Source organism: Tenrec ecaudatus, chromosome 14 (genome assembly GCF_050624435.1).
Source record: "Tenrec ecaudatus isolate mTenEca1 chromosome 14, mTenEca1.hap1, whole genome shotgun sequence".
Classification (NCBI taxonomy): Eukaryota; Metazoa; Chordata; class Mammalia; order Afrosoricida; family Tenrecidae; genus Tenrec; species Tenrec ecaudatus.
In genome coordinates this window covers 115,728,462-115,753,795 of record NC_134543.1, presented here as the reverse complement: position 1 = coordinate 115,753,795, position 25,334 = coordinate 115,728,462, and the positions used below count along the sequence as shown (strand labels likewise).

Genomic DNA, 25,334 nt, shown 5'->3' with positions numbered 1-25,334 from the left:
CCTGTTTTCTCCTGTGGATTGTTCACCAGCCTATCTTATAGATAGACATACACAATTGCTGAAGACAAAATGGGTGCAATAAGCAAATGTGGTGAAGACAGCAGATGGTGCTCAGCTATCAAAAGGTATAGCATCTGGGGTCTTAAATGCTTGAAGTTAAACAAGCGGTCATCTAGCAGGGAAGCAAATAAGCCCACATGGAAGAAGCACACCATCCTGTGTGATGAGATGTCAATGGGATCAGGGATCAGGTATCAAAAGATCCAAAACAAACCCATCTGTTAGTGATCCCCCCACAGAGGGTTATAAGGAAGGGAAGATTGAACCAAGGTGCAGTATAGCACCAATGAATCACACATCATTCCTCTAGTTCCTGAATGCTCCATCCTGCCACTAATAGGACCCAAGTCTACCTTACAAATCTGGCTCAAACAGGGAACCTCCATTGGTACAGATAAGAACTCTGGAAACATGGGATTCAGGACAGATAACCACCGCCACAGGAACAGTAGAGGAATTAGCGAAATGAGGGTAAAGGGGTGGCCAAGGAGGGGGACGTGGGAGAAAGGGGGAACTCATCACAAGGTTGGGTGTATAGGTCCCCTCTGAAGGGGGTGAATAACAGAAATATGGGTGAAAGGAGACAATGGACAGCGTAAGATACAAAATAACAATATATAATTGATCAAGGAATCACGAGGGTGGGACAGGAAAAACAAGGAGCTCACACCAACAGCTCAAGTAGGACATGCTTTGGATATGATGATGGAATCTTACGTACAAATATCCCTGATACAATTTATGTATAGAATGTTACAAGAGCTGAAGAGCCTCAATGAAATGATTTTTAAAAATAAATAAATAAAAGAGCTTCTAACAGTGGTTCTCAACCTTCCTAATGCTGTGACCCTTTAATACAGTTCCTCATCTTGTGGTCACCGCCCCCCCCAACCATAAAAATATTTTAGGTGCTACTTCTTAACTCATTTTTGCTACTGTTATGAATTAGGTGACCCCTGTGAAAGGGTCATTCAACCCCCAAAGGGGTCACGAACCACAGGTTGTGAACCACTGTTCTAACACCCAAAAAATCCATGAACCATGAAATTCTATTTTTAAAATAAAATATCAATTTATTGCCTTAAAAAATGACTGAGCGTATACCTGCAGCAACCTACCCCTCCAGAAAAGTACTCCTTTAAGCGGCTTGCAACTACTCTGCAGTCTCTGGAAATGCTTGGCCATGTCCCCAAAGACTTGATTAAAAACAAGGGAATACTACTGATAAGAGCACTAGACTTTAATTTTTCAAGTAAATGGGGTTAGCATCAAATGAAAAATTGGATTGATGTTCCATGGGTGCAGTTAAGAGTAACAAGCTGGACTCACACACTAGTGATAAAGATAGTCGTTGTCTCCATGGAGAGCCAGAGAGCAGGTCAAACCTGCGCAGTGACGTCCAAAGCTAGGCTGCCATCCTGAATCTAGGATCCGCCCATCTTGTCACATATATGCCCCAATCCCTCCTCTTCCTATTGCATGTATACCCCTAGATCACCCCCCTCCCATTACCGCATTACCTGCAGTACAACCTTTTCCTGTGACATATGTCTTTACCTGTAATTAGGGGGCTTGCATGTCCCCAAAAGACATATAAGCCTTGGTGAGCAAAAAATATCTCTCTCCTGCAATTCCTACCTTCCACATGCTGACGTGGACCACCAAGCGGGGCTGAGGTGAGCATGCTACCATGAAATGTGTCTGACTCCATTAGTTCAATCTCTCTTCTGTCTCTTATTCTCTGTGACTTTGCTATCATCCTTACTTATCATCACTGTACAATTGTGCCCACCGGGCCTGTGATGCTTTGTTAGGGGCTGGCTCCAATGACATTAACTGCCAATGATGAGGTGCTTACTGACATGTTTCAAACACAACATTGATCCTCAGCTCACATCAGTTTGTGCTTGCGTGTTGTGTGTGTGTGTGTGTGTCATGGAGGGGAAGGTGGGGGCGGAGTAGGGGATGGGTGCAATGACCTAACTCACATGCCTTGTTTGAAATTCCACAATCACACCAAACTTGTTTTCAAGGCAATATCCTTGACTCAAAAGGTGTGTTAATAGTTTTACATTTCCTGAAGAATAGGGAAATTCAGAAAGAAGTGCTGAAAAGAGAGTAATGATTTTATGCCACTGGAGATGATTTCAGAGAAATAAAACAAGATGATAGACTATGTTCTTGATCCCAGAAGTACAGAGACGTAAAATTATCACACTTAGCCAGGTCAGCATGTCATTCTGTGATGAGTATCTATGAGTGCCATTCATCCTTGTCAATGGAATGGGGCTCAGCTCTTTAAGGATCACTTCACCTATGACCAAAAGCACTGCAGCTTTTCATAGATGCTATGAATTGCTCAAGCCAGATTACGAAGGTTTTGAATGAGAGCAATGGAGCGTAACAAGAAGTTAAGGAAATGCAGAACTTGGAATAATGACCGAAGTTGAAGAGCAAGAGAGGGCATATAACCTCCTGGCTGTCCATAACCCTGGTGCCTGTATTCATTCTTTCCACCACTTTGCTCTTACCCATCACTTCTCTATCATACGGTCCTTCTTTCTCCCACTAGATTAATAACTTTGGAACAATAGCCATCTTTTATCTCCAGTTCACCCTTTCTTTGTATAAACCCAAACCAAACACACTGCCATTGAGTCAATTCTGATGCATCGTGACCCTATAGGACAGGTGTGAACCGTTCCTGTGAGTTTCTGAGACTAACTCTTCACAGGGGTCGAAGTCCTCTTCTTTCTCCATCAGAGGCACTCGGTTGTTTAGATCTGCTGACCTTGTGTTAGTAGCCCAACAAACCACCAGGGATCCATGTGTAAGTCCTCAGAAAATGGCAAATCACTGAATGAATGCCATCTTCAAGGTGGACTTCCAGGACAAGGGGACACCGACTTGTTTGATTGCTGCTGTATTCTCACTGCCTAGAGAACAACTTCTGGGCCAGGGTAGACAGTGATATTTCTTAACTGAATGAATCGATTACACATCACTCCTCCTAAAAATCAGGTCCATGGTTCAATCTGTATACTCTCTCCAAACTGTTTTGTCTCAAAAGAGGATTTACTTAACATGGCTAAATGTTTAACACATGTGTTGGTTGTTATGTATGACCAAGTCAATATATGAACCTCATGCTTTCCTCTCATGTGGGGTTTATGGAGGCATGGTCATAAAAGCAGAGAATTTGTAAAAGACTTTTGGTGTTTAAATTCAGTTGAAATATATTTGCTTAGACCCTTATCTCCCATGCACAAGAATAAACTCAAGGTGGATCACAGACCTTGAGGTAAAACCCCAAATGATTAAGGCCATCGATGAAGGAATTGGGACAAACCTGAGAACTTTGGTGCAGGGAATACATAGGCTATCAGAAATAGGGAAGGACACAAACACAGAGGAGGCACACATTGACAAGTGGGATATACCGAAGATAAAACACCTGTGTACACCAAAAGAATTCACTAAGAGAGCAATACGAGAGTCCACAGACTGGGAAAACATCTTTAGTAATGACACATCAGACAAAGGCCTTATCACTAAAGTCTACAAAAATCTGCTAGCTTCCGAAAAGAAAAAAAAAATAACTGCCCACTGAGGAGGTGGACAAAGGACCTGAACAGAAATTTGACAAGGGCAGAAATCTGAATGGCCAATAAACATATGAGAAAATGTTCCTGATCATTAGCCATAAGAGAAACGCAAGTCAAAACAACTATGAGATACCACCAAACACCTTCAAAGATAGCCCAATTCCAAAAATAAGAGACCAACAAGTGTTGTAGGGGCTGTGGTGAGATAGGACCTCTCATACACTGCTGGTAGACCTGTAGGTATTTACAACCACTATGGAAATCGATCTGGTGATATCTAAAACACATGGTTACTGAGCCACCATATGACCCAGCAATCTCTCTACTAGGCATACAGCCAGAAGAGGCAAGAAACAAACCACAGCCAGACATCTGTGCTCCAATGTTCATCATGGCACAGTTCACCATTTCAAGGTGTTGGAAACAACCCAAATTTCCATCAACAAATGAATGGATTAACAACAAACTGTGGTGCTGACATACAATGGAGTACAATGCATCGCTAAAATGCAGTGATGAACGCATGAAGCGCATTGCCGCATAGGAGAACTGGAGGAAAAATTATGCTAAGCGAAGTAAGCCAAGCACAAAAGGACAAGTACAACATGAGTTCACTGAGGTAAGATTAAAAATGTAAGAGGGGCATAGAGGAAAAGCTACTGTATATAAACATTCCTGGGGTGAGGTCCAGGTAGCATGGCAGGGGCCAGACCAAATCCAGGGATACATATGGTAGCCGACTAAAAAGGAGCAGGGGTGGGAAGAAAGAAAAAGACATGGGTAGTGGGGGCACATGGCACTAACCCACTCAAGGGGAGGGTATTGTTTACATCTCCACAGAGAAAGAGGGACCAAACTTCAACCCGGTGCTCCAAGATGTAAATGTCACATACTGGCATGAAACAGGGAACCAATAGAGAGGTCTGAGAGGTTGGCCCCAATCTCAACTACGTGGATAGCCCCCACTCCCCACAGAAGAATTCACTTCAGAGGACAGCACTGAAGCTACAGCTCAGGGAGAGGGACATGTCTGATCCAGAACACATGGGAGCAGATGAAGGGGGAAGAAGAGAGAGTGGAGCACATCCTGGCCCACCAAACCCTGAGGATGATATTCCTGTTCAGAGCTGCCAAAACACAGAGAGGACCATAGGGCCGGCCCCACTACAAGACATGACATCCCTCACTGACCCACAGTGCTACGGAGGACCACACTAGAGACACAGTGTTGGAATTTTGTGTGATCTCACCCCACCACACTGGGGCGAAACACTAAGAGTGTGCAATAGAACAGCAAGGGGAACAGAGCAACAAAGTCCCCAGGGAATACCAAAAATAGACTTTGGATTCAGGATATGGGGGCATACCAAAAATAGACGTTGCGCCGGATAGGGCAAGATATGACAAAATAATAATTCATAAATTATCAAGGGCTCATGAGGGAGGGGGGAGCAGGGAGGGATGGAAAAAAAAGACCTGATGCAAAGGGCTTAAGTGGAGAGCAAACGCTTCGAAAACGATTAGGGCAAAGAATGTACAGATGTGCTTTATACAATTGATGTATGTATATGTATGGATTGTGATAAGAGTTGTATGAGCCCCTAATAAAATATTTTAAAAATACACAGCACAATAGATTGAAAAAATTAAAAGATAATAAAACCTCTCAAAGAAAAAATAGACTTTACAGTCAGGGCTTGGCACCCTATCAGACTTGACCAGAAAACACTCCTAAAGGACAGGCTTTTCTCTTTTTTTTTTTTTTTTTTTGGTCATTGGTTTGTTGTTGGTTTGTTTTATTTTGTTGTTTTGTTTTTGGTCTGTCTTATTTTTGTGCATATTATTCTGCATGTCTATCTAGATCCCAGTGGCTGGACAAACAATCTGGAGGAGAAAACAATGAACCGACAGTTCCCAGTGGACATGGGCAGAGGGGAGGTTGGGAAAGGAAGTGGGTGTCAACAACCCCAGGGACAAGGGAACAAGTGATCGAAAATCGATGGGGAGGAGGGTCTAGGAGGCCTGGTAGCACTTGATCAAGGGCAATGTAACCAAGAGGAATTACTGAAACCCAAATGTAGACTGAACATGATAGTGGGACAAGAGGAAAGTAAAAGGAAATAGAGGACAAGAACGCTGAAGACAAATGTGTGCATAAGCAAATGTGAAGAAAGCTGATGGTGACCAGCTATAAAATATATAGTGTCTGGGCTCTTAAGGGATTGAAGATAAACATGCAGCTATATAGCTGAGAAGCAACCAAGCCCACATGGAAGAAGCACACCAGCCTGTGTGATCACAAGGTGTCAAAGGGATCAGGTATCGGGCATGAAAGAACAAAAAATCTTATCATTGTCAATGAGGGGCAGTGCAGAGTGGGGACCCAAAGCCCATCTGCATTCAACTGGATATCCCATTACAGAAGGGTCTTGGGGAGGAGATGAGCCAGTCAGCGTGCAGGGTAGCAATGATGAAACATACAACTTTCCTCCAGTTCCTAAATGCTTCCTCCCCCCCACTATCATGATCCCAATTCTACCTTAAAAATCCAGCTAGAACAGAGCATGTACACTGGTACAGATAAGAGCTATAAATACAGGGAATCTAGGACAGATAAGCCTCTCAGGACCAATAATGAGAATAGAGATACCAGGATGGAAAGGGAAAGGTGTGGGAGTCAGGGGGAATCAATTATAGTGATCTATATATAACCCCCTCCTTGGGGGATGGACAATAGAAAAGTGGGTGAAAGGAGACATCAGACAGTGTAAACCATGGAAAAATAATAAAAATTTATAAATTATGAAGGGTTCATGAGGGAGGGAAGGTAAAAAATGAGGAGCTGATACCAAGGGCTCCAGTAGAAAGCAAATGTTTTGAGAATGATGATGGCAACATATGTACAAATGTGCTTGACACAATGGATGTATATATGGATTCTGATAAGTGTTATATGAGTCCCCAATAAAATGATTTATTTTTTTAAAAAAGTATTTGTTTGAAAGAAATAACTTCCACAGGGAGGTATGCTAAAGGATCAAAAACTGGCCAGCCATTCACATTTGCACATAACAATGAAAAATGTCACAGGTTCGGAGACCATCTCATGATGGATACGGGCTTTATGCCCAACCTCATGGCGCCAATTGATGTGGGATGCTGTTCACGCCTTTGTGCCAATCGCCACAATCTGGAAAAGGACTTTGTTTATATGCAAGATTGCGTTTACCAAATGGGAATTAATCGCTCCAGTCCTTGAGCAATCACTTTTTCAAATAGGAGAATTATAATTCTTTCCTGCTTCTCACAGATATTCCTCAGTGAAGAACACATTTTTTAATGCACAAATAGAGCTAATAAAGCGTGCCCTCTAGAAATGATCTGTGGTGAAAGGAGAGTGCATTTACAGTAAGAGCAGGAGGTACCTCGGAGCAAGGGGAAGTTCAGTATTCATGTTCACATTATTTACCAGGAAAATAGATTCAGCCTCCTTTTTATGATAAGCAATACACAAGAGGAAAATTTAATAATGTACTACCGGACTCTCTGATTTAATACACACTTCCCCATTACTTCTGCTCCGTCATCTTCAAGAAAATGGAAAAATATTTTCAAGAAAACTAGAGTCTACTAAAAGAGGGAAGATTGCTCTGTTCCCTGGGGATTTGGCTGGAGGATGGGAACAATTCCAAAGGAACTGAAACTTACTGTTTTGAATCAAACGCTGTCTAAGAAAGTCTGCAATAATTAAGCTCTTTGTCCAACTGTGGAGTTTTGAAAATTAAGAGGAAGGCAATTCTGAGACAAGCTTGATGTGTCTGTAGTCTGTTTGTGTTCATGGGATTGTTTGGTTTATTGGGTTTGGTTTTGTAGTCTCTAGAAACAAGACTTAAAAACCCCATGAAAATACCGATGTATTGGGCAGTTTAAAATTGAACATAGGAGACAATAAGAGCCTTATGAGCCCCAATAAAAAGATTTTAAAAAAACAAATAAAAAAATTGAACATAGGAGTATACATAAACCATTTTTTGAGCTATTCATTAATTGTTCAATAGTAAGTTGGGACTCAAGTTACAGTCCCATTTAAAAAAAACTATTATGTTGAGACAGTACTGGTTCAAAAGCATCTCAGAAAATTTCCAACCTGACTGACAATGAGTATTCTCTGGTTTTCACAAATTGTTAAAAATGATCAATTAGAATAGTGTGCTCTAAAATACATTACTGCATCATACATGGTGAAACAGGTGCCAACATAAATTCAGGAGCCCTGGTGGCACACTGAATTAAGCATTGCGCTGAAACCCCCACAGTTCCAAGTTTGAATCCACTAGCTTCTTTCTGAGAGAGAGATGAGGCCTTTGGTTCACATGAAGATTTAGTCTCAGAAGCTCTATGGAGCAGTTGCATGTTCTTTAGGGCTTTGAGTCAGAATTGACTAGATGGTAATGGATGTCAAGTTAACATTTCCATGCACTACAACAGTCTGGACATCCAGAGATATGGAGAGAAAAGATGAGAGTGAATGATTGATAAATTGCTTCTGCTTTCAAATAATTACAAGTATATACATTGAGCTTTTATCATGCACTCAGGATTTTGTATAAAGCTGTAATGAAAGATACAGCTACTCTCTAAGATTTTAAAATATAGTTTCTTTCTTTTTTTTGCAGGTGCAGCGGGTTCATAGGCAGCGCCCAAAATACAGTTTCTTAAGAAGAGAAAATGGGTTCATGCATGTTTTCCTAAAAAGTAATTTCAAACAATATTCAATAGGAAACAGTAAGTGAAAAACTGTTCTAATGTTAGTATTTGCTATTTTACTTTACTCTCTCTACGATATCTGCTAGGAGTGGATTTTATTCTGGAAAGATGGTAACATCTGTATTTAATGTCAAATATTAGACATATCAATTTGTGATCAAATATGTAACAATTGGACATAATCTACCACTTACTTGCTTATTGTTGAAGTGCATTTGTCAATGTAGCAAAGCACACTGAGGCTCTTTCCTTGTGTCTACCTGTCTTGTCTTCTCTCTCTAGGCCGGTGGTTGGCAGACTGTATTTTACAAGCCAGATTAGCATGTAGCTTTTGCGAATACATTTTTATTGGAATTCAGCCTCATTTATTTGTTGACTATCTGTGACTGCTTTTACATTGCAACTGTAAAGTTGAGCAGTTGTGATAAACGACTTCAGGGCTCACAAAGCTGAATTATTTACTATCTGACCCATTTATGAGAAAAACATATTGATGTCTATAAACTGGACCAGTAAATAGTATGTTCCTGCCTGTAGACCCATGCGGTAACTGGTGCAAACGGACACCAAATTAGTGTCCAAACACGTTTTATACCATTATTTACTAAAGGCAATGCATTAACATAACTGTCTTTTTACAATTATCGTACAATTACAATTTCTCTATATTACTATAGCTGTGCTTCTCAACTGGACTAACAGATAACATCATAAACAGAAAAGTTCCGAGTTGCCAAGGATTTCATCCTGGTTGGTTTGACAGTCGATGCACACGGAAGCTGCAGTCAAGGAATCGAATAACACATTGCTCTGGTGATACTGAAACAGCTACCCCAAGCAAAATGCATGGATGCCTGGAGACAAATACGTGTACAGGGGTAGACGTGCTTGTGTTCCTGTACATACGTATATGGGTGTAACTGCATGCATCTCGATTCACATGTACAATAAAGGACGTCAGGTGCATGGATACTTTTTGTCGACGAACCTGAACACCTTGCAGGATGAGCTGCCTGGCTTTGAAGTGTGTCATGGTTTTGAAGTCAATTGGCATAGGATATTTCTATACATTTTAGTTTTGGGAGTATTGTCTGGGTCTTATATGTGTGTGAAAAGTCATTTAAAACTGCTTTATGCTCATTTGGAGCAAAAGGGAAAGGAGGAAACCAAAGGCTCCAAAAAAGACTAGTTGACAGAATTGAACCATGGCCTCTTCCTTCTTCCCAGAGACTGGGAGAACTCAATAGTGCCAGTCTGCCACTAAAGACCATTCTGAGCAGAGCCACATCAGATGAACACAGAGAGAATAAGAGCAAATGGGGAGCAGAACCTCAAATCTGAACTAAACCAGAACTATGGTACCAGTTTAGACTGGAAGACCTGCTAAACCTTGACATAATATCTAAACTTTGAACTGAAAATTTGTTCTTAAGGTTACCTTTTTAGCTAAACAAATTGACTCACTAATTAAAGAATAGTGACCATGTTCCTTTTTAAAAAATCATAACATTCTTAATATAATTTCTTATATATCAAAATGTTCTTCAAAAAGATTATTAAAACAGAGGTTCTCAACTTTCCTAATGCTGAAACCCTCCTCTTGTGGCGGCGACCCCCTCCCCCAACCATAACGTTATTTTCATGGCTACTTCATCACTGTCATTTTGCTACTGTTATGAAGCGGGCGACCCTGTGAAAGGGTCATTCGACCCCCAAAGGGGTCGCGACCACAGGTTTAGAACTACTGCTTAAAAAAAACCAAACCCAACTATATGAAGAGAGCAGTTTTCAACAATTAGTTTAACACAAAGATGAGTATAGTAGGGAGGCAGGGACACAAGATAAATAGAAACCAAATAACCAGAACAGAACTATTGGGGCTACAAACTAGATGTCTACAAACTAGACTTCACTCCTGGGGAAGCATATAACCAACAGCCTCACTGAGAACTTTGAGGGGAAACTGCATGGGATCCTGAAAGCCAAATCATTTAAGAAAACAAACACCAACAAATCAACATTGCTAGGATCCACACCCTTAATTTTCCCAAATCAAGGGGTTTGGAATGAGGTCTGCTGTTCTGGATCTGTAACAAGTTTCCAAGTATTTCTGATGTCCCTGCTGTGGGACCAGATGTTCAGGACAGAACAGTCCCAGGAAGACAGTGATGGTGAACCACCAAATTGTTCATCACAATAGTTAGCCAAAGATGATCAGTACACATTCATAGTACAATGTCGTTTTTAAGATCAAAGTGTATGTCAAATAGAAGCAGTGAACATGGATACGTTTTCTTTAGCTTTCAGTAGGTATTTTGGAATAAGGAGAGGTTCAAAGGCACTTACGTCATTGCTTGGTAAATGGACTCAACCCCATAGCGCATGGCAAACTCATCCACTATCTCCTGGGACGCATCATCAAAGAAAACTTTCCAGGCCTCGTCCCCTTTCACCTCGGGGATTTTCACTCCGCCATTGGATTTCACCTCAGTCAAGTAATGGAACAGATTCTGAAGAAAAGAGAAGAAGCCTTTCAATTGTTTAGAAATTCCTCACAACTGATCAGAGATATTTCACTACAACGTTCTCTAAAATACACCTTGATTGTAATTGCTGCTAACGTGTCACCAGCATTTATAGACAACAGGAGTGTCGACTTTTACTTCTGCTCTGGTCTGAACAGAACGATCAAGTCAATTGTTCTTTGTGTTCCAGAACATTTTCATGAGGAAATAAAGTATTTTGCATCTCAATAGCTACCCATGCTATAACATAACAGCTTTTCCGTCCATGACCTTTGAGTACATTAGAGAGCGCCAGACAAATAATGGGATAATGATGATATGACTATGTCGTTTAGATATATTGGCTTTGACTACAAAATGGTAGAAAGCAGGGAAATCATTGAGGTTGAAAAGAATATTTGAGGAATTTTGTAATAGACAAGATCAGGACGCCCAGAATTTCTTTTTGCCTCTATCAGGGGTAAGAACTATGGCATGGATGCAGCCTGAGCCAAATGAAGGGCCTCGCTGCGATAGTCCTCACCCTTGGACCAGCAGGGAGGATGCTCAAAAGCAAAGCTTCATACTGGTCCCTGTGATCCGGAATCTCCTTCCCTCCCACTTTCTTGGAACTGTATTCTTTCTTTCCCTTTTTTTCCACTAAAAGATGGCAGATTAAACTTAGATTTTCTTATCACCATTAGAAGTCGCGTAGTAAGCTTGGATGGCATCTCTTTGTGTGATTTTTAACCCATTCCCTTTTTTATGAATGTATAATTTTTTTAGTAACTATAACAATAGGGTATGTAATGCTACCCTTAATATGATACTTGTATTGGGAGAAGAAACATTGCATGGCCTCGTCTCCAGTATCAACAAAGGTTCTAGCGACACTGTTAAGTTTTCCCTCTGATGAAAAGCCATCAATAGGAAATCAAAACCCCTTGTCTGGTTTCTCTTTGGAAGCACACAAATCTACGATATGAATGTGCCCTTGGGATTCGTGTCCAGTTGTGTTGACCAGGTCCAACCAAGCCCTAGTTTTAGGTGAATGTACTAACCACTCTCTGTAAGTAGACTAACAACATTCTACAAACCTATAAACAAGGGGCCATTGAAAACTTCGAGGACACATTACATTATCATTTAATTCAAGTTATCCACAAACTTTTGAAGAAACCTTGTGTGTCGAAGAAGGTAACTAGAGTGGAGGGGAGCTTAGTGAGTACAAAGTCCTTCAGTGCTCTACGGGAACAAAAGCGCTAATCCTGTTGACTCCCCAAAGTCATTGATAATTATCATTTTAAATATTCTTTGTTATAAATGATGTTCCTCATTAGATCTTCTATAAAATCTTAACATTAACTCAGATTCTTTGCCATCATGATTTGGATCATCTCCTGCAAGTAAAGCACTACATTCTTTAATGCTTTCAAAATAGTTCTCATGATTCATTTCCTCAATAACCTGAAAATGAAAATAAATTTTTCAGCAGTCTTTGAGCTCTTTGCAAGAACAGTAATTTATGCAGTATAATCTCACTGTCCTGTTTATTAATACCTGTCTCATGTACTTGTCTCTAACATCTCAGAATATGACCTCTTCCAAACTCACTACCATCGTCAATTCTGACTCAGAGTGACCCTGTAAGGACAGGGTGCATCTGCCCCTGTGGGGGCAATATATGAGTGTTATAATGTCTTGAAATATCATGCATGTGATATTGTACCAAGAATAAGCATTACAGGAGTAATTCCACAAACCAAATTCAATTTTTAACCCATAGATCTTGTTGCATGTTCTAGTCATTAAGATCAGGGTCTTTTCTAGGCTGTTTTGTTAATACAGTGTCACTCACCTCATGGAGACATGTATATTGTATATGATAGGGAGCAACCTTCTCTTCTCCTTTTATTTCCACATTGATTTTCAATCGAATGGCCCCAGAAACAGCTGACTTATCGGTCCGTTTCTCTGATGGAGCAAAAGTCATACTGTCACTTTCAACAGCAGCTTATTTTTCATACAGGTTCCCCAAAGTTCAAGAATGGCTTATGTGGATAAGCACCAATTTGATTTTTAGTTCATATTTCATTATGGAACAACTACAATTCCTTCAATTAAAGTCAAAACCCTGGTGCTATCATTGTGATTGTCAAATACCATTATGAATACTTCAAATAGAAAAATATAATTAGTAAAATCCCCCAAAATCCATACAGAAATGAATGATTTTACTTGGTAAATTTATGAAATAAGACATGCCATTTTGGGGGAAATTATAAACAAGATAACTGAGATATAAAATTAACAAGGAAACTTTTTTACTTAAAAGCTACAAGTAACTAATCAGCTTTTTCTTTTTTCTTTCTGTGTTGGAAGGGATGAACCAAAGGTTTGGCTAATAAAATATTAGTTAATCATGATAAGAGCTTAATCATGATAAGGTAAGAACACCTGTAGCCTTCAGTTTGTTTACTTATGTGTGTTTGATTAGCTGTTTAATTGAATAGAATTAATACTAGAATTAACTGATACATTTAATCAAATATCTTGTGTGTGTTTCCAGTATCAATAACTTCTGAAGAATAGAATTCATTAAAACATGAGAGTGGGAATGTAGGTAGGGAACCCAAGCTTGACACTGATTTCACAAGTGAAACGTGAAAAGGTGCCCCATTTAGAAATGAACCCTAAGAAGGTAAAATGAGATAAAGTCAGTGGTGGACACTTGACCCTGGCTTTGTAATCATAGCTGTCTTTTTAACGACATTAGATGCAGTTCAATTATGTAGGCCACGTTCTGCTTGCTGTCTCTTGTCTTATTGCTACAATTTAAGAATTAGTATTTTTACTGGTGCATATGGGGGCTGGAGGCACAGGGAATCCAGGGTGGATGTTACCTTCAGGACCAGAGGTGAGAGGGGCGATGCTGGGAGAGTGGAGGGCGAGTGGGTTGGAAAGGGGGAACTGATTACAGGGGTCCACGTGTGACCTCCTCACTGGGAGAGGGACGGCAGAGAAGAGGGTGAGGGAGACTCCGGATAGGGCAAGATATGACAAAATAACGATGTATAAATTACCAAGGGCACATTGGGAGGGGGGAGCGGGGAGGTAGGGGGAAAAAAAAAGAAGACCTGATGCAAAGGGCTTAAGTGAAGACCGAATGCTTTGAGAATGATTGGGGCAGGGAATGTGCAGATGTGCTTTATACAATTGATGTATGTATATGTATGGATTGTGATCAGAGTTGTATGAGCCCCTAATAAAATGTAAAAAAAAAACCCAAAAAGAATTGGTATTTTTCACGTAGTCTTCATTCAGGAGGCCTAAGAGGATGAACATTCCCTCCAACTGGTTTAGAGGTAGCTGACGCTCAAAAAATGTTCAATTCCTCCTCTGGGCATATCAGGGGTGGGGAATACTGTACAGGTTCCGTCCTGAGCCCAGAAGAACTTCACTGGTTCTCTCCTTTCATTATCGACCTCCCTCCAAATGGATACATGGGAAGCAAATGACTTGGACCCTCATGTCTTTGGGACAAACTCTGTGTGTGATGGAATGTGTTGAGTGACAAAGGAAGAACATTGCACAAGAAGTAAAACTAGGACACAAAAGTACTAACAGGGCGAGCGGCCAAAGGTTGTCAAGTGTGTTGGGGCTTCTTTTCCTTTTAAAAACTGAACAAGGCCAGCACTGCCACTTAATAGCCAACGTCACTAACTGCCAGCAAGCAAGTTCCTCACTCAGTGTAATAAATCCAGGTGCATTCTATCAAACACATTGGAGGAATTTCTATTCTGACTTTTAACTTGCTTGCCTCAATTCAAGGGCAAGAGAAATTGTAACAGGAAAGAAGGCTGTGTATAAGTGAGCTTCTCTGAGACACAATTTGCAGGTCACGGAGAACTAATGAGTTGAAGTTTGCCATTAGCCTAAAATGGCTGTTTTCAATATGGAGTGATTTAATACTGTATGTAAAGACTAGAAGGCTCCCTTTCCTGTGCCCTTTTAAGGTTGTTGTGGTACTGTAAGAGGCTAACACAGAAGGGTAAAGCAAGTCTCCATAAAACCCAGAGATGAGGTCGGTAGAACTCCTCTTTGGATCCTGTCTGGAGTCTACTGAACCAGAAAAAAGAATAGAAGGATACTCATTATAATAAAGGAAAGAATTCCAATAACCTACAGGATATTGATCCTTCAAAACATTTGACAATGAATTCTTTATTATGGATTGTTTTTGTCCAGATAATTTATACATCACAGCCTCTTCAAAATATTAGATAATTCAGTTTTATGAATCCTAAATACCCTTTCTCCATTTATATTGTGAAATATTACAATTATGTAGGTTTTTAAAATCCAAAAAATTTTTAAAATTTGCTAAAATATATTGGCCTATTAAATGGTGACTCTATGTAATATCTGGACTGTATGTAAACCTTCACTGATTCACAGCCAGAACAGCTCTCAAACTGTGAGACTTTTCAAAAGATGTGATTAAGAAATTTGTAGATTATATCCTTTACAGAACGTGAGGTGACCTATAATGCTTTACTACTACTGTTAAGCCAACAATAAAGATTCTTGGTTATTATCCAGTTCTCATAGAAGTTAAATTAAAATCTATCCTTATCACATTCTATAATAAAGCAATCTGATTCTATAATGAAATAAAAAGTATGCCAATTAAATATTCTCAGTCACCATCATCAATCAGTGTAAGTCAGCCGAAGCACTTGGCTTTGCTAAACTAAACTAATCCAACCCATTGCCATTGAGTCTCCAAGGCTAGGAATCTTTATGGAAGTTAACTGCCACATCTTTCTTCCATGGAGAGAGCAACTGACCTTGGCTACTGCACCACTGGGCCCCTCTGCCAACTCAAACTTTTGTGTCACCACTTAAAAAAATATAACCCCAAAATATGTTTACCTTTATTAACAAACTTTAATAAAGGACCAGAAGAAAACAATTCTATAGTATTAGCTCATAAGCTGCTTATTATACATTCCTCCTGATGTTGGCTCGTACAGCTCTATTTTGTCATTTAAATATTAGTGGGATAAGATTTTTCTCCTAGAAGATCCCTAGTGGATTCTTTGACATTCTTTTTCCATCTTAATTATATTCACACCTTTGAGTAATACTGAATTTGAATAAATGACATCTTTAGTTCCTCAGGAATGTCTGCCACTGAAAGCCCAGTCAGATGCTCTGGAAGTACATTGCCATATTTACGTCTATAGGGGTAGAATTTACATTGCCATATTTACATTGCCATATTTACATTGCCATATTTACGTCTATAGGGGTAGAATCCATGCCCCAGACATCCCGACATTTCACAGACATGGTTTTCAAGGAGACGTAAGCCATAGTCACCTAAGTTGTACCAGACGTCCATTTCTCCACTCAGGGTCCTCACTTCGACAATTGTTTGGCCCAGAAAGTCATCCGACTCCTTTTTGAAATGTTGCTTGACTCTGGATTTAATGTTATCGTCTTCATCCCATACTCGGACTTTGATTCTATCTGTGGAGTTATGGCACTCGCTGAAAACAAAGGTGGATCTGTTAACAACTGCAGGTTAGCTGCTCCAAACCGATCCAGACACAGGAAATCACATCACAAGCGAGATTGGTCATTGGTTCATTCCATCCCTGGGATCTTAAAAAGGGTATTGAGAAAAGTTGCTGTCCTTCAGTCATGACGAAGAAGAAAAATCCTAACCTCATTCCTTTAACTGCTCAAGATCAAAGGAGCCCTGGGAGTACAGTGATTAAGTGCTCCCTGCTAACAGAAAGGTGGGCAGAGGTTCTGCCAGGGAAAACCTGGCAATGTGCTTCCAGAAAGCGCACAACCTAGCAAACCCTGCAGGGCAGTTCAGCCCCAGCCGACAGGGTCACGATGAGTCTAACTGACATGACAGCATCCAACTGCAACAAGCTAGATACAATCATACACGCCAAAAATCTTCGCTTGGGATATTTTCTAATACGGAGAGATTTCATATTATCTTAACTATGGCACAGAAAATACTGTGCTATAAACACGAAGCTTATTTTATGACAAGCAATTTCACGGAGTACAAAAATACCAAATAGGTGACAGTAGTTAAGCCGAAAGACTCCAATACTTATATAAGCTATTAAGAGCAAAATAGATTTAGAGTAAAACTCTTTTAAGAATAAACTATACATTCTAAATCACCCCGTATTTCAAGGTTTTCTGTATCCCACGCTTCTCAAAGAAGACAATTTACTGTTGCCCATATAGAAAATAACTACAAAATTATAAAAATGTTTATTAAAAATATATATATAGAACTTTGAAGCTATTGTTTCTCAACACACCGTTCATCTGGATCTATAAATGTCGGAGGCAGCATTTCTAGCTCTTGTAATTCTTTCCCAAAGTAGCCTGTGGTCAGTCTTCAACCCAAAGCATATCACACATGGGACGTTTGGCATCCTCACGGGACTCAATTGTTCCTTTTTAAATGTTCTTTGAAACAGAAATTAAGAGTCTGAAGGGATACAGTTATGGCAGACTGGGCAAGAGTTCCCAGTACGTGTTTCATCGGACAGCGCTTGCTATCAAAGAATAAGTAGGTACATTATCGGGATAGAACAAGAAATTCCTCCACACAACATTCCTGGCCTCAAGCCCCCCGCTTTCAAGGCCATTTGCATTTTCTTAAAATCATTTCTAATAAGCCTCCATGACTATTCTGTGTTCTTCAAGGAGGTATAGAGAGATTAAACCTTTGAAATCCCTAAAAACAGTTATACCTTAAGCTTCTGCGCTGATCCCTCTGCTTTGAATTTAAATGGCCCAACAGCTTCCTTTGAAAGTCGCCATTTTGATAAGACTTTTTAAAATCGAAAGCACTGGGTCAAAGCTCAGACAGTCGTAGATAAGAACTTGTCTGCAGCCAATCACTTTTTATACGGACACTGAACACGTTTTGTCTGAAATCAAACCCACGCCTACCTGGATTGGAGCCATAGTAACATCAATTTGGGGCTTATCTTCCTATAGTCTGGATTTCCTGATCCATGACTCTGTGTATATACTCATCCCGGTGCTTAGGATGCCACTACGTTCCTTCCCTTCCCATTTAGCAAATCAGAGTCATCTCATAAGTTGACACCGTCCATCATGACCAATCCTGAGCACCGGAAGTGCCCTGGATCTCTAATTACTAACACAGCTCTTTTACCTGCAGTCAGTGGATGAGTTCACTGAACCGTGCATTTGTATTTGAAGAAAATTGTTTTCCTTCAATGGTATCAAAGTAATAATTATAACGTATTTACATACAACATTGCCAATGCTCAGGATCTTAAAATATTTATACTCATTACTGTGCTAATAACTATAATTTACACTATTTCAGATTATGTGTTTTATTACTTAAATACATGTAATTTGAGAAGCGGTTTCATAGTCTTTACCAGCTTTTCAAGTGGTCCCATGAGAGAAGCGTAATTTAAGAGACCAGGAAGGTATAATGTCTCTTCTATTAATCAGTGAGAAAAGATCATATGGTGTTGCTTGCCACGAGCCGACTCACTCAGTAACTTTGAGTACAACACAGTTAGACACGGCCCCTTCATGTACCCTCCTGACAATCCATTTTGATGGTTGCAGAAGATGTACCAATCCTTCAGGTTGAAAGTCTCTTTAGTGGACCCTCTACCAAGTATGGTTTCATCATTTTCCAGGGGCTCTCCCCCTCCCGCTAACATGCCCACAGTATGTGGAACAAAGTCATACCATCCTCCCCCACTAGGGACCATTCTGCTTGTACTTCTTCCAACACAGTGGTTCTCCACCTTCCTCACGCCGCGGCCCTTTCATACAGTTCCTCATGTGGTGGTGAGCCCCAAGCATAACATTATTTTCGTGGCTACTTCATCACTGTCATTTTGCTACTGCTATGAATCGTCATGTAACTATCTGATACACAGGATGTATTTTCCTTGTTACAAATTGACCAGATTTAAAGCAATACTGATTAATCACCAACTAATATGTAATTAGATATTGTGGAAATAGTTATGTTTTCCGATGGTCTTAGGCGACCCCTGTGAAAGGGTCGTTTGACCACGACCCACAGGGTGAGAACCGCTGTTCTAGCAGCTTTGGTCCTTCTTCTGGTAGTTCATAGCAAATGTAGTCTTCTTTGCCACTTACGAAATTCACAGCTTCGATTCTTCACCCATCCCTACTCATTACCCAGCTTTCGCACGCTTCAGTTGTCAGAGCCACACCTTGGTCTTCAAAGTGAGAGTTTTGCTATCGAAAGCACTTTAAGGAGCTATGGGGCAGACCATGAGCCCGTACAATATTCTGTCTGACTTGCCAACCAATGCTTTCACACGTGCCAATTGTAGATCAGGTCGAATGTCGGGTACCATGATGTTTCTCATCCTGGTTGTAAGGATTGGTGTTTTATGTTGAGGTGTAATCATACACAGAATGTTGCCTTTAAGAGTCTCCTCAGTACGTGCTTTCAGCAACCAAGATTGTGTCATTTGCATATTCTAGGTTGTTAATGAGTCATCCTCCAATCCTGAGGCTCTACGCTTCTTCACGTGGTCCAGCTTCTAGGAATATTTATCGAGTGTCAATAGCAAAGTAGTGAAAGGATACAACCCAGATGTACACCTTTCCCTATTTGAAACCATGCAGGTACACTGGTGAATGGAGTCGGGGGGGTTCCAGAAGAACACCTTTAAGTGTTCTGGAATTTCCAGTGTTACCCATAGTTTATGATCCACCCAGCTGGATCCCTTTGCAGTCCATAAAAACACAGCTATTCTCCCAATTTCTTTTTCAGTGAAAATTCACTTGAAGTTAGCAGTATTCCTGGTTCTATACCTTTGTCTATATCCAGCTTAAATTTCTTCCTCTTCATGGCAAACCATTTTTAAAAACTATCTTTAGTGAAAACTGCTACACCATATTTCAAAATTATCTTCAGTGAAAATTTACTTGCGTGTCATAAAGATAATGTTTGATGATTTCCACATTCTACCAAGTCACCTATATTTGAGATGGGCATGATGGGAAACTGGAGATGAAGATTTGCCAGTTGGCTATCCAGAGAGCTGTCTTCTGAACACATTGGCTTACATGAGCGAGTACTTCCTGTGCTTCCCCTCTGTGTTGAAACATTCCAATCCTATTACACTTATTTTTGAATCCTTGTTTTCTCCAATACTTGAAGTGCAGTGTGAATTTCCCATTCATGTACTGTCTGGTGAAATGGTTGAAGATCAACCGATTCTTTTTGGGATAGTGACACTGTATCCCTTCCATCTTTTAATATGCTGTACAACATTCAATAATTTTTGCATGAAATCATTCAATATTACAATCCCAGTGCATGAACTTTTCTCGTTCTTTCAGCTTCAGGAAATGCCCAGTGTTCTAAACTTTGTGTTTTTTAACTCCAGATCTTTGCACATCTCTTTATAGGACTTTGTCCTCCAGCCTCTGCTTGAAATCTTTGGTTCAGTTTTTTTTATTGAATCATTTCTTCCTTTTGCTTTAACTTCTTTATTGTCTAGAGCAAGTTTCAGTCTTTATTGACATCTATTCTGATATTTTTATCTTTTTAATGTCCTTTTGGTTTCTTCCTGTCAGATGTCAATTTCACAATTTAATTTCTTGTGATTAATTTCATTTAAGCAAATCTATTCTTTAAGTGTTCTCTCAATTACGGTGCGATATTTCAAATATATATCCATTCTAACAGACTTGTTTTAATTTTTCAGCTTCGATTTGAAGTTACAGATAAGCAACTGCTTCTTAGTGAACCCCGTGCCATGTTTTCACTGATACGATGTTCTTCCAGCATCTCTTTCCTGATAGAGTCTCGTGGATTCTGTTTATTCTGTCCAATGTGTTGCTAAGTGGTATTTGAAATGATCAAGTGGTTGGTACTGCAAGATTGTACCAAGAGATCCCCAGAATCTTCCCCCTTTCTGCCTCACATTCCCTCCATCCTCCAGGCATCACCTCTCTCACCACTGGTCCTGAAGGAGCCATCTGTCCTGGAAGTGCCATTACAGAGGCCCTCTCATAGTGAGTGACATGATCTCTATGCAACGGAGTGGAAGACCCAGCTGCTGCGGCTGAGCCCGTTGGTGGAGCCATGTGGCGATCTCTCTGATTTAGGGGCCCCCTTTTTGACTGACCATCTTCTTTACCAAGCATGATATCTCCCCTCCCTTCCCCGCCTCCCCCCCCCCCTGGGACTAGAGTCACCTGATAAAAATGCTCACAGTGCTTGAGAGGAACCCTTATAATCCCCGTTTTTTAAGCAGCATTCTGCTTATAACGGATTTATTCTTTGGGTTACTGAGAAACAAGAATGTTTCACGTTGAGGACTAAGGTGGTCCTGAGCCAAAGCAAGGTCTTTTCGATCGCCTCATATGCATGTGCAAGGCAGACAGTGAACAAAGACGTTGAAGGCGAATGGAGGTATCACCATTGCAGTGCTGGGGAAGCGTAGTGAAAATACCATGGCCTGGTGAAAGGACAAACCAATCTGTCTGTGAAGATATATTGCCAGAGTGCTCCTTAGAGGCAAAGATGGCGAGACTGCCAGCTTACATAATTTGGACACGGAGGGAATGGTCCCTGGAGAAGGACATCATGTTAGGTAGAGGGTCAGTGAAGGAGACGACAGTCCTCTAATTCTACCTTGCGGACCTGGTTAGACCAGAGGATGCACAGCGGTGCAGTGGGGATCTGGAAACACAGGGAATCTAGGACCGATGAACCCCTCAACACCCGCGGTGGGAGTGGCGCCACCAGGAGGGAAGGGGGTGTAGAAAGGGAGAACCGATCTTGGAGATCTATGTGTGACCTCCTCTCTGGGAGATGGGCAAAGGGAGGGTGGGTAAGGGGAGATACCGGGCCGTGTAAGGTAAGATATAATAATTATTTATAAACTATTAAGGGACCAGGGGGAAGGGGGGAGTGGGGAGGGAGGGGGAGGGGAAAAAAGGGAAACCGAGCTGATTCCAGGAACCCAAGTGGAAGGTGAATTTTGAGAATGACGAGGGCAACGAATGTATAAGGGTGCTTTGCTCAATTGATGTATCTATGAATTGTGACAAGAGTTATATGAGCCCCAATAAAAAGATTTATGAATTTACAAAAAAGAAGATGGTGTGACACAGTGGCGACAGCAATGGGCTCAGGCATGGGAACATTTGTAAGGAAGGCACAGGGCTGGCAGTGTTTCTGTCTGTGGGTACAGGGTGGCTATGGGTTGGAACCGACTCGATGGCACTTAACATGATACTTTCAACGTTCTTTGTCAATATCATCATTAACATGCATCGAAGTCTTCTCGGATCGCCCCTATTCATGGTTCAGCTTTCACATGCGTGTGAGCTCTCCAAAATATCCTGGCCTGGGTCAAGTGCAGCTTAGTTCTCAAAGTTACACCGTTGCTTTTTAACCCTTTAAAGGGGTGTGCAGCAGATCTGAACAAAACAACATACCACTTTTGGGCCATTATTTCTGTGGTCTTCCTTGAAGATATGTGCACATTAGTGTTATTACTGACAACACTGAACTTCATGATAGGCCTGATGGGCAGTGTAGTATACAGCAGGACTCATAGTCTGAGGTACCTACTTACAAATCTTAGCTTCATCGTTTCTACTTTATCTCAGAATTTTTCAACTCTGAGAGTTACCATGATTTCAGGTTGCCTTTTCAGTTGTCATAAATATCAAGGGTTCTGTTGAGAGGCAGCGGGTGGGGAACAATTATATACATGCCCTACAGTGCACAAAACAATTCTTCATGACATCAAAAGGCCCCTTGGGCATTAATGAAGGTATTTAATCACCTATTATCTCATCTTGGAACCACTTTTGCATTAAAAGAAAAGTATAGATATATCTTTTATATCTCTCAACATTTTGAGAGAGCAACTTACATGTAAATTATCAGAGAAATAATTTTATTTTCCCACAAAGAATGGGCAGTTTCTACTTTTTATAGGAATGACTTAAAAAAAAGGGGGGGTTGTAATTATGTTTTAAAACTCTGAAATTTACATATTGACCACAGAAAAGGGATAGCAGTGGGATTCTTGTTCAAAATACTGGAAATTACATGTGGAAGGAGGATACTTTGGGAATGGAAATGGAACCGATATTTGGATTAAGATAGTAACCATCGTCAACATAGAGTTGATCCACATCTCTGCATAGTCTTCTTCCAGCCAGCTTTATCCTTCCTTGGGTTTCTATCAAGAATGAAGCTAGATAACGCACATCCCTAGATTGCTTGGTAGCAATGATCCAGGTGTTTGACCCGCAGTTAAGCAAAATGTAAGCACAAAAGGAAGCAAAGTGATACGGTCTGCATTCCGGAGAACGGTCCTTGAGCAACAGTGGTCATGTAAATGTCCATCTTGGTCATAGACTTTCTGAGATTCGCTTGTGATTCACTTCCGTGGTATTGATGCCCATGAAACATCACAATATAATGATTGGACCTGCTATTAAATAAACCTCACAGGCTGGTTTGATCTCGCCAAAGATTCCCCAAAAATGGTCTCTAGAACAATCTGTATAAATTAACCAGAGCAAATTCTGTTGTTTGTAGTGAGGAATTCCAGCTAACATGGTCAATTGTAAAGATGGAAGGGAGCTGCTAGTACCAGATGCTCAACTATGGAGTTGACTGTGGTGGAGATGATTGCGTAGGCAGGAAGGATTTAAACCTCTCAGGGTGGGGAGCCAACATAACGGTGACATGCAATAGCAGAACAGCTGGCTGAACTCTTGCTTATTGTACCTCGGAGTCAAACCACAAGCCATCTGAGACTTTCTATTTGCAGGAATGTTTGGAGTAAAGCTCAGAATGTTGGCTGTACTTATTAAATCTTGCCACTTTCAAAATGCACTGTAGTAGAGATGTGCACTCCAACTTCAGCTAGGCTGTCTGTAAGCAGAGATGCAAAGAAACCCAGCTAGGCCAAAAGTGACTGAGCATATCGTAATTTGGAACCCTGCAGGGTTGAGAAATCTGGCTGCTTCTGATTCAAAACTGGTACCTACACCTGAGGAGTGGCTTCCAAGGGCAGCTTCAGAAAAGATACCATTGTGGCCCCAGGGCATTCATTTCAAGCAACTTCCTTTAGTTCTGTGTGATGATGAGGGGGAGGTTCCATTGTTATCTTGAAAGATTATTCTTCTAGGCCTGAAGCAGCCGCTGTGAGGTTCAGGGAGAGGTGCTGGGCAGAACACTGTAGCTGGTAGCTCATAGTTAAAGTTTCCAGGCTGAGATAATTACTCAAAAATTGCCAAGAAACACAACTTAGCAGCTTTGTACATTTTCCAGAGAGCAAGACTGCCGAATATGCCCGGGTTTGACAAGAGACAGGAACAGGACATGGGCTCCAAATAGAGCAGCTCCCTCATTAGGGAAGGCCACCTGCCTGGTTTTCCTGAGACTGTCACAACTTATGGTGATTCTATAGATCACTGAATGCCTTTTCTCCAGTGCTCTCTTTTACTTCATACAGTTTCCACTGTCCGTGCCAAAATGGGCGAGGAAGCTCTAACTCGGTGGGAGAGCCAGGGATTGGAGGCAAATCGATAAAAGACATTTGCTACTCAGGAATATCTGAAACTACCAGGCGGCCTAACCAGATTCTGGTAACTCTTCTGGAAGTAGAGCGGCAAGCCCAGTGTAGACCGCTCTAGCAGGACTGTATAGTTATCCAGACTTGCCATGCCTATTATCTCCCCTTTTTCGTGAATGGAAAATGTAACGAGCCGCTCTTTCCTTTCTGTTCCACAATTCTGTATTGAATGTGCTGAGGTAGTTGGATCACAAACAAACCTGGACCTATAGACAGACTAAGTGTGCCCCCAAAGATTCTGAACTTTGAGCTAAGTGCACCAATTAGATAATTTATTGATTATCTGTAACAGGGAAACATAATTGCATTTTACAGTAAAAATATGGGTAGGAAGCTGTCCCATAAACGTTAAGGAGACAGAGGTGGGTAAAGACAGATACTATCATGTCCGTTACACAACCTCTGTTTCCTCTCTCTTTTTGTTTCATCTTAGTAATTTCCCTGACTCCCTCAGCAAACAACTCACCACGTGATACGGTCTGTCCAGTGACATACAGTTTTCTGATGGTACCTCTTCCACTTTCTCTTTTTATGGCTCTGGGACATGTAGAACTCACTCACTGCCATAGAGCCAATCCTGACACGCAGTGACTCTGTAGGGCCCGCTAGAACTTTCTTTGCGAGTTGAAAAGACTTTTAACTGTTCATGGAAGGAGCCCTGGTGGCGTAGTGGTTATGAGTTGTGCCTCTAACAGCAAAGCCAGCAGTTT

The 25,334-nt window shown here is 40.9% G+C and overlaps 1 protein-coding gene and 1 non-coding gene across 3 annotated transcripts in view; one reads left to right on the top strand and one right to left on the bottom strand.

Moving 5' to 3' along the window:
• The window catches only part of UNC13C (unc-13 homolog C), a 550,871-nt gene that overhangs the window by 295,475 nt on the left and 230,062 nt on the right, over positions 1-25,334 (bottom strand). For both annotated transcript variants that reach the window (XM_075530957.1, XM_075530958.1), the window contains 3 exons: positions 16,322-16,491; positions 12,795-12,910; positions 10,779-10,942 (listed from right to left, as the gene is read on the bottom strand). In XM_075530957.1, coding sequence (XP_075387072.1) covers positions 10,779-10,942; positions 12,795-12,910; positions 16,322-16,491 — 450 coding nt within the window. The remainder of the gene's footprint in view (positions 1-10,778; positions 10,943-12,794; positions 12,911-16,321; positions 16,492-25,334) is intronic.
• Positions 14,940-15,063, top strand: LOC142427175 (small nucleolar RNA SNORA26). Its single transcript, XR_012779988.1, has one exon. It is a non-coding gene; the product is annotated as a small nucleolar RNA SNORA26 (small nucleolar RNA).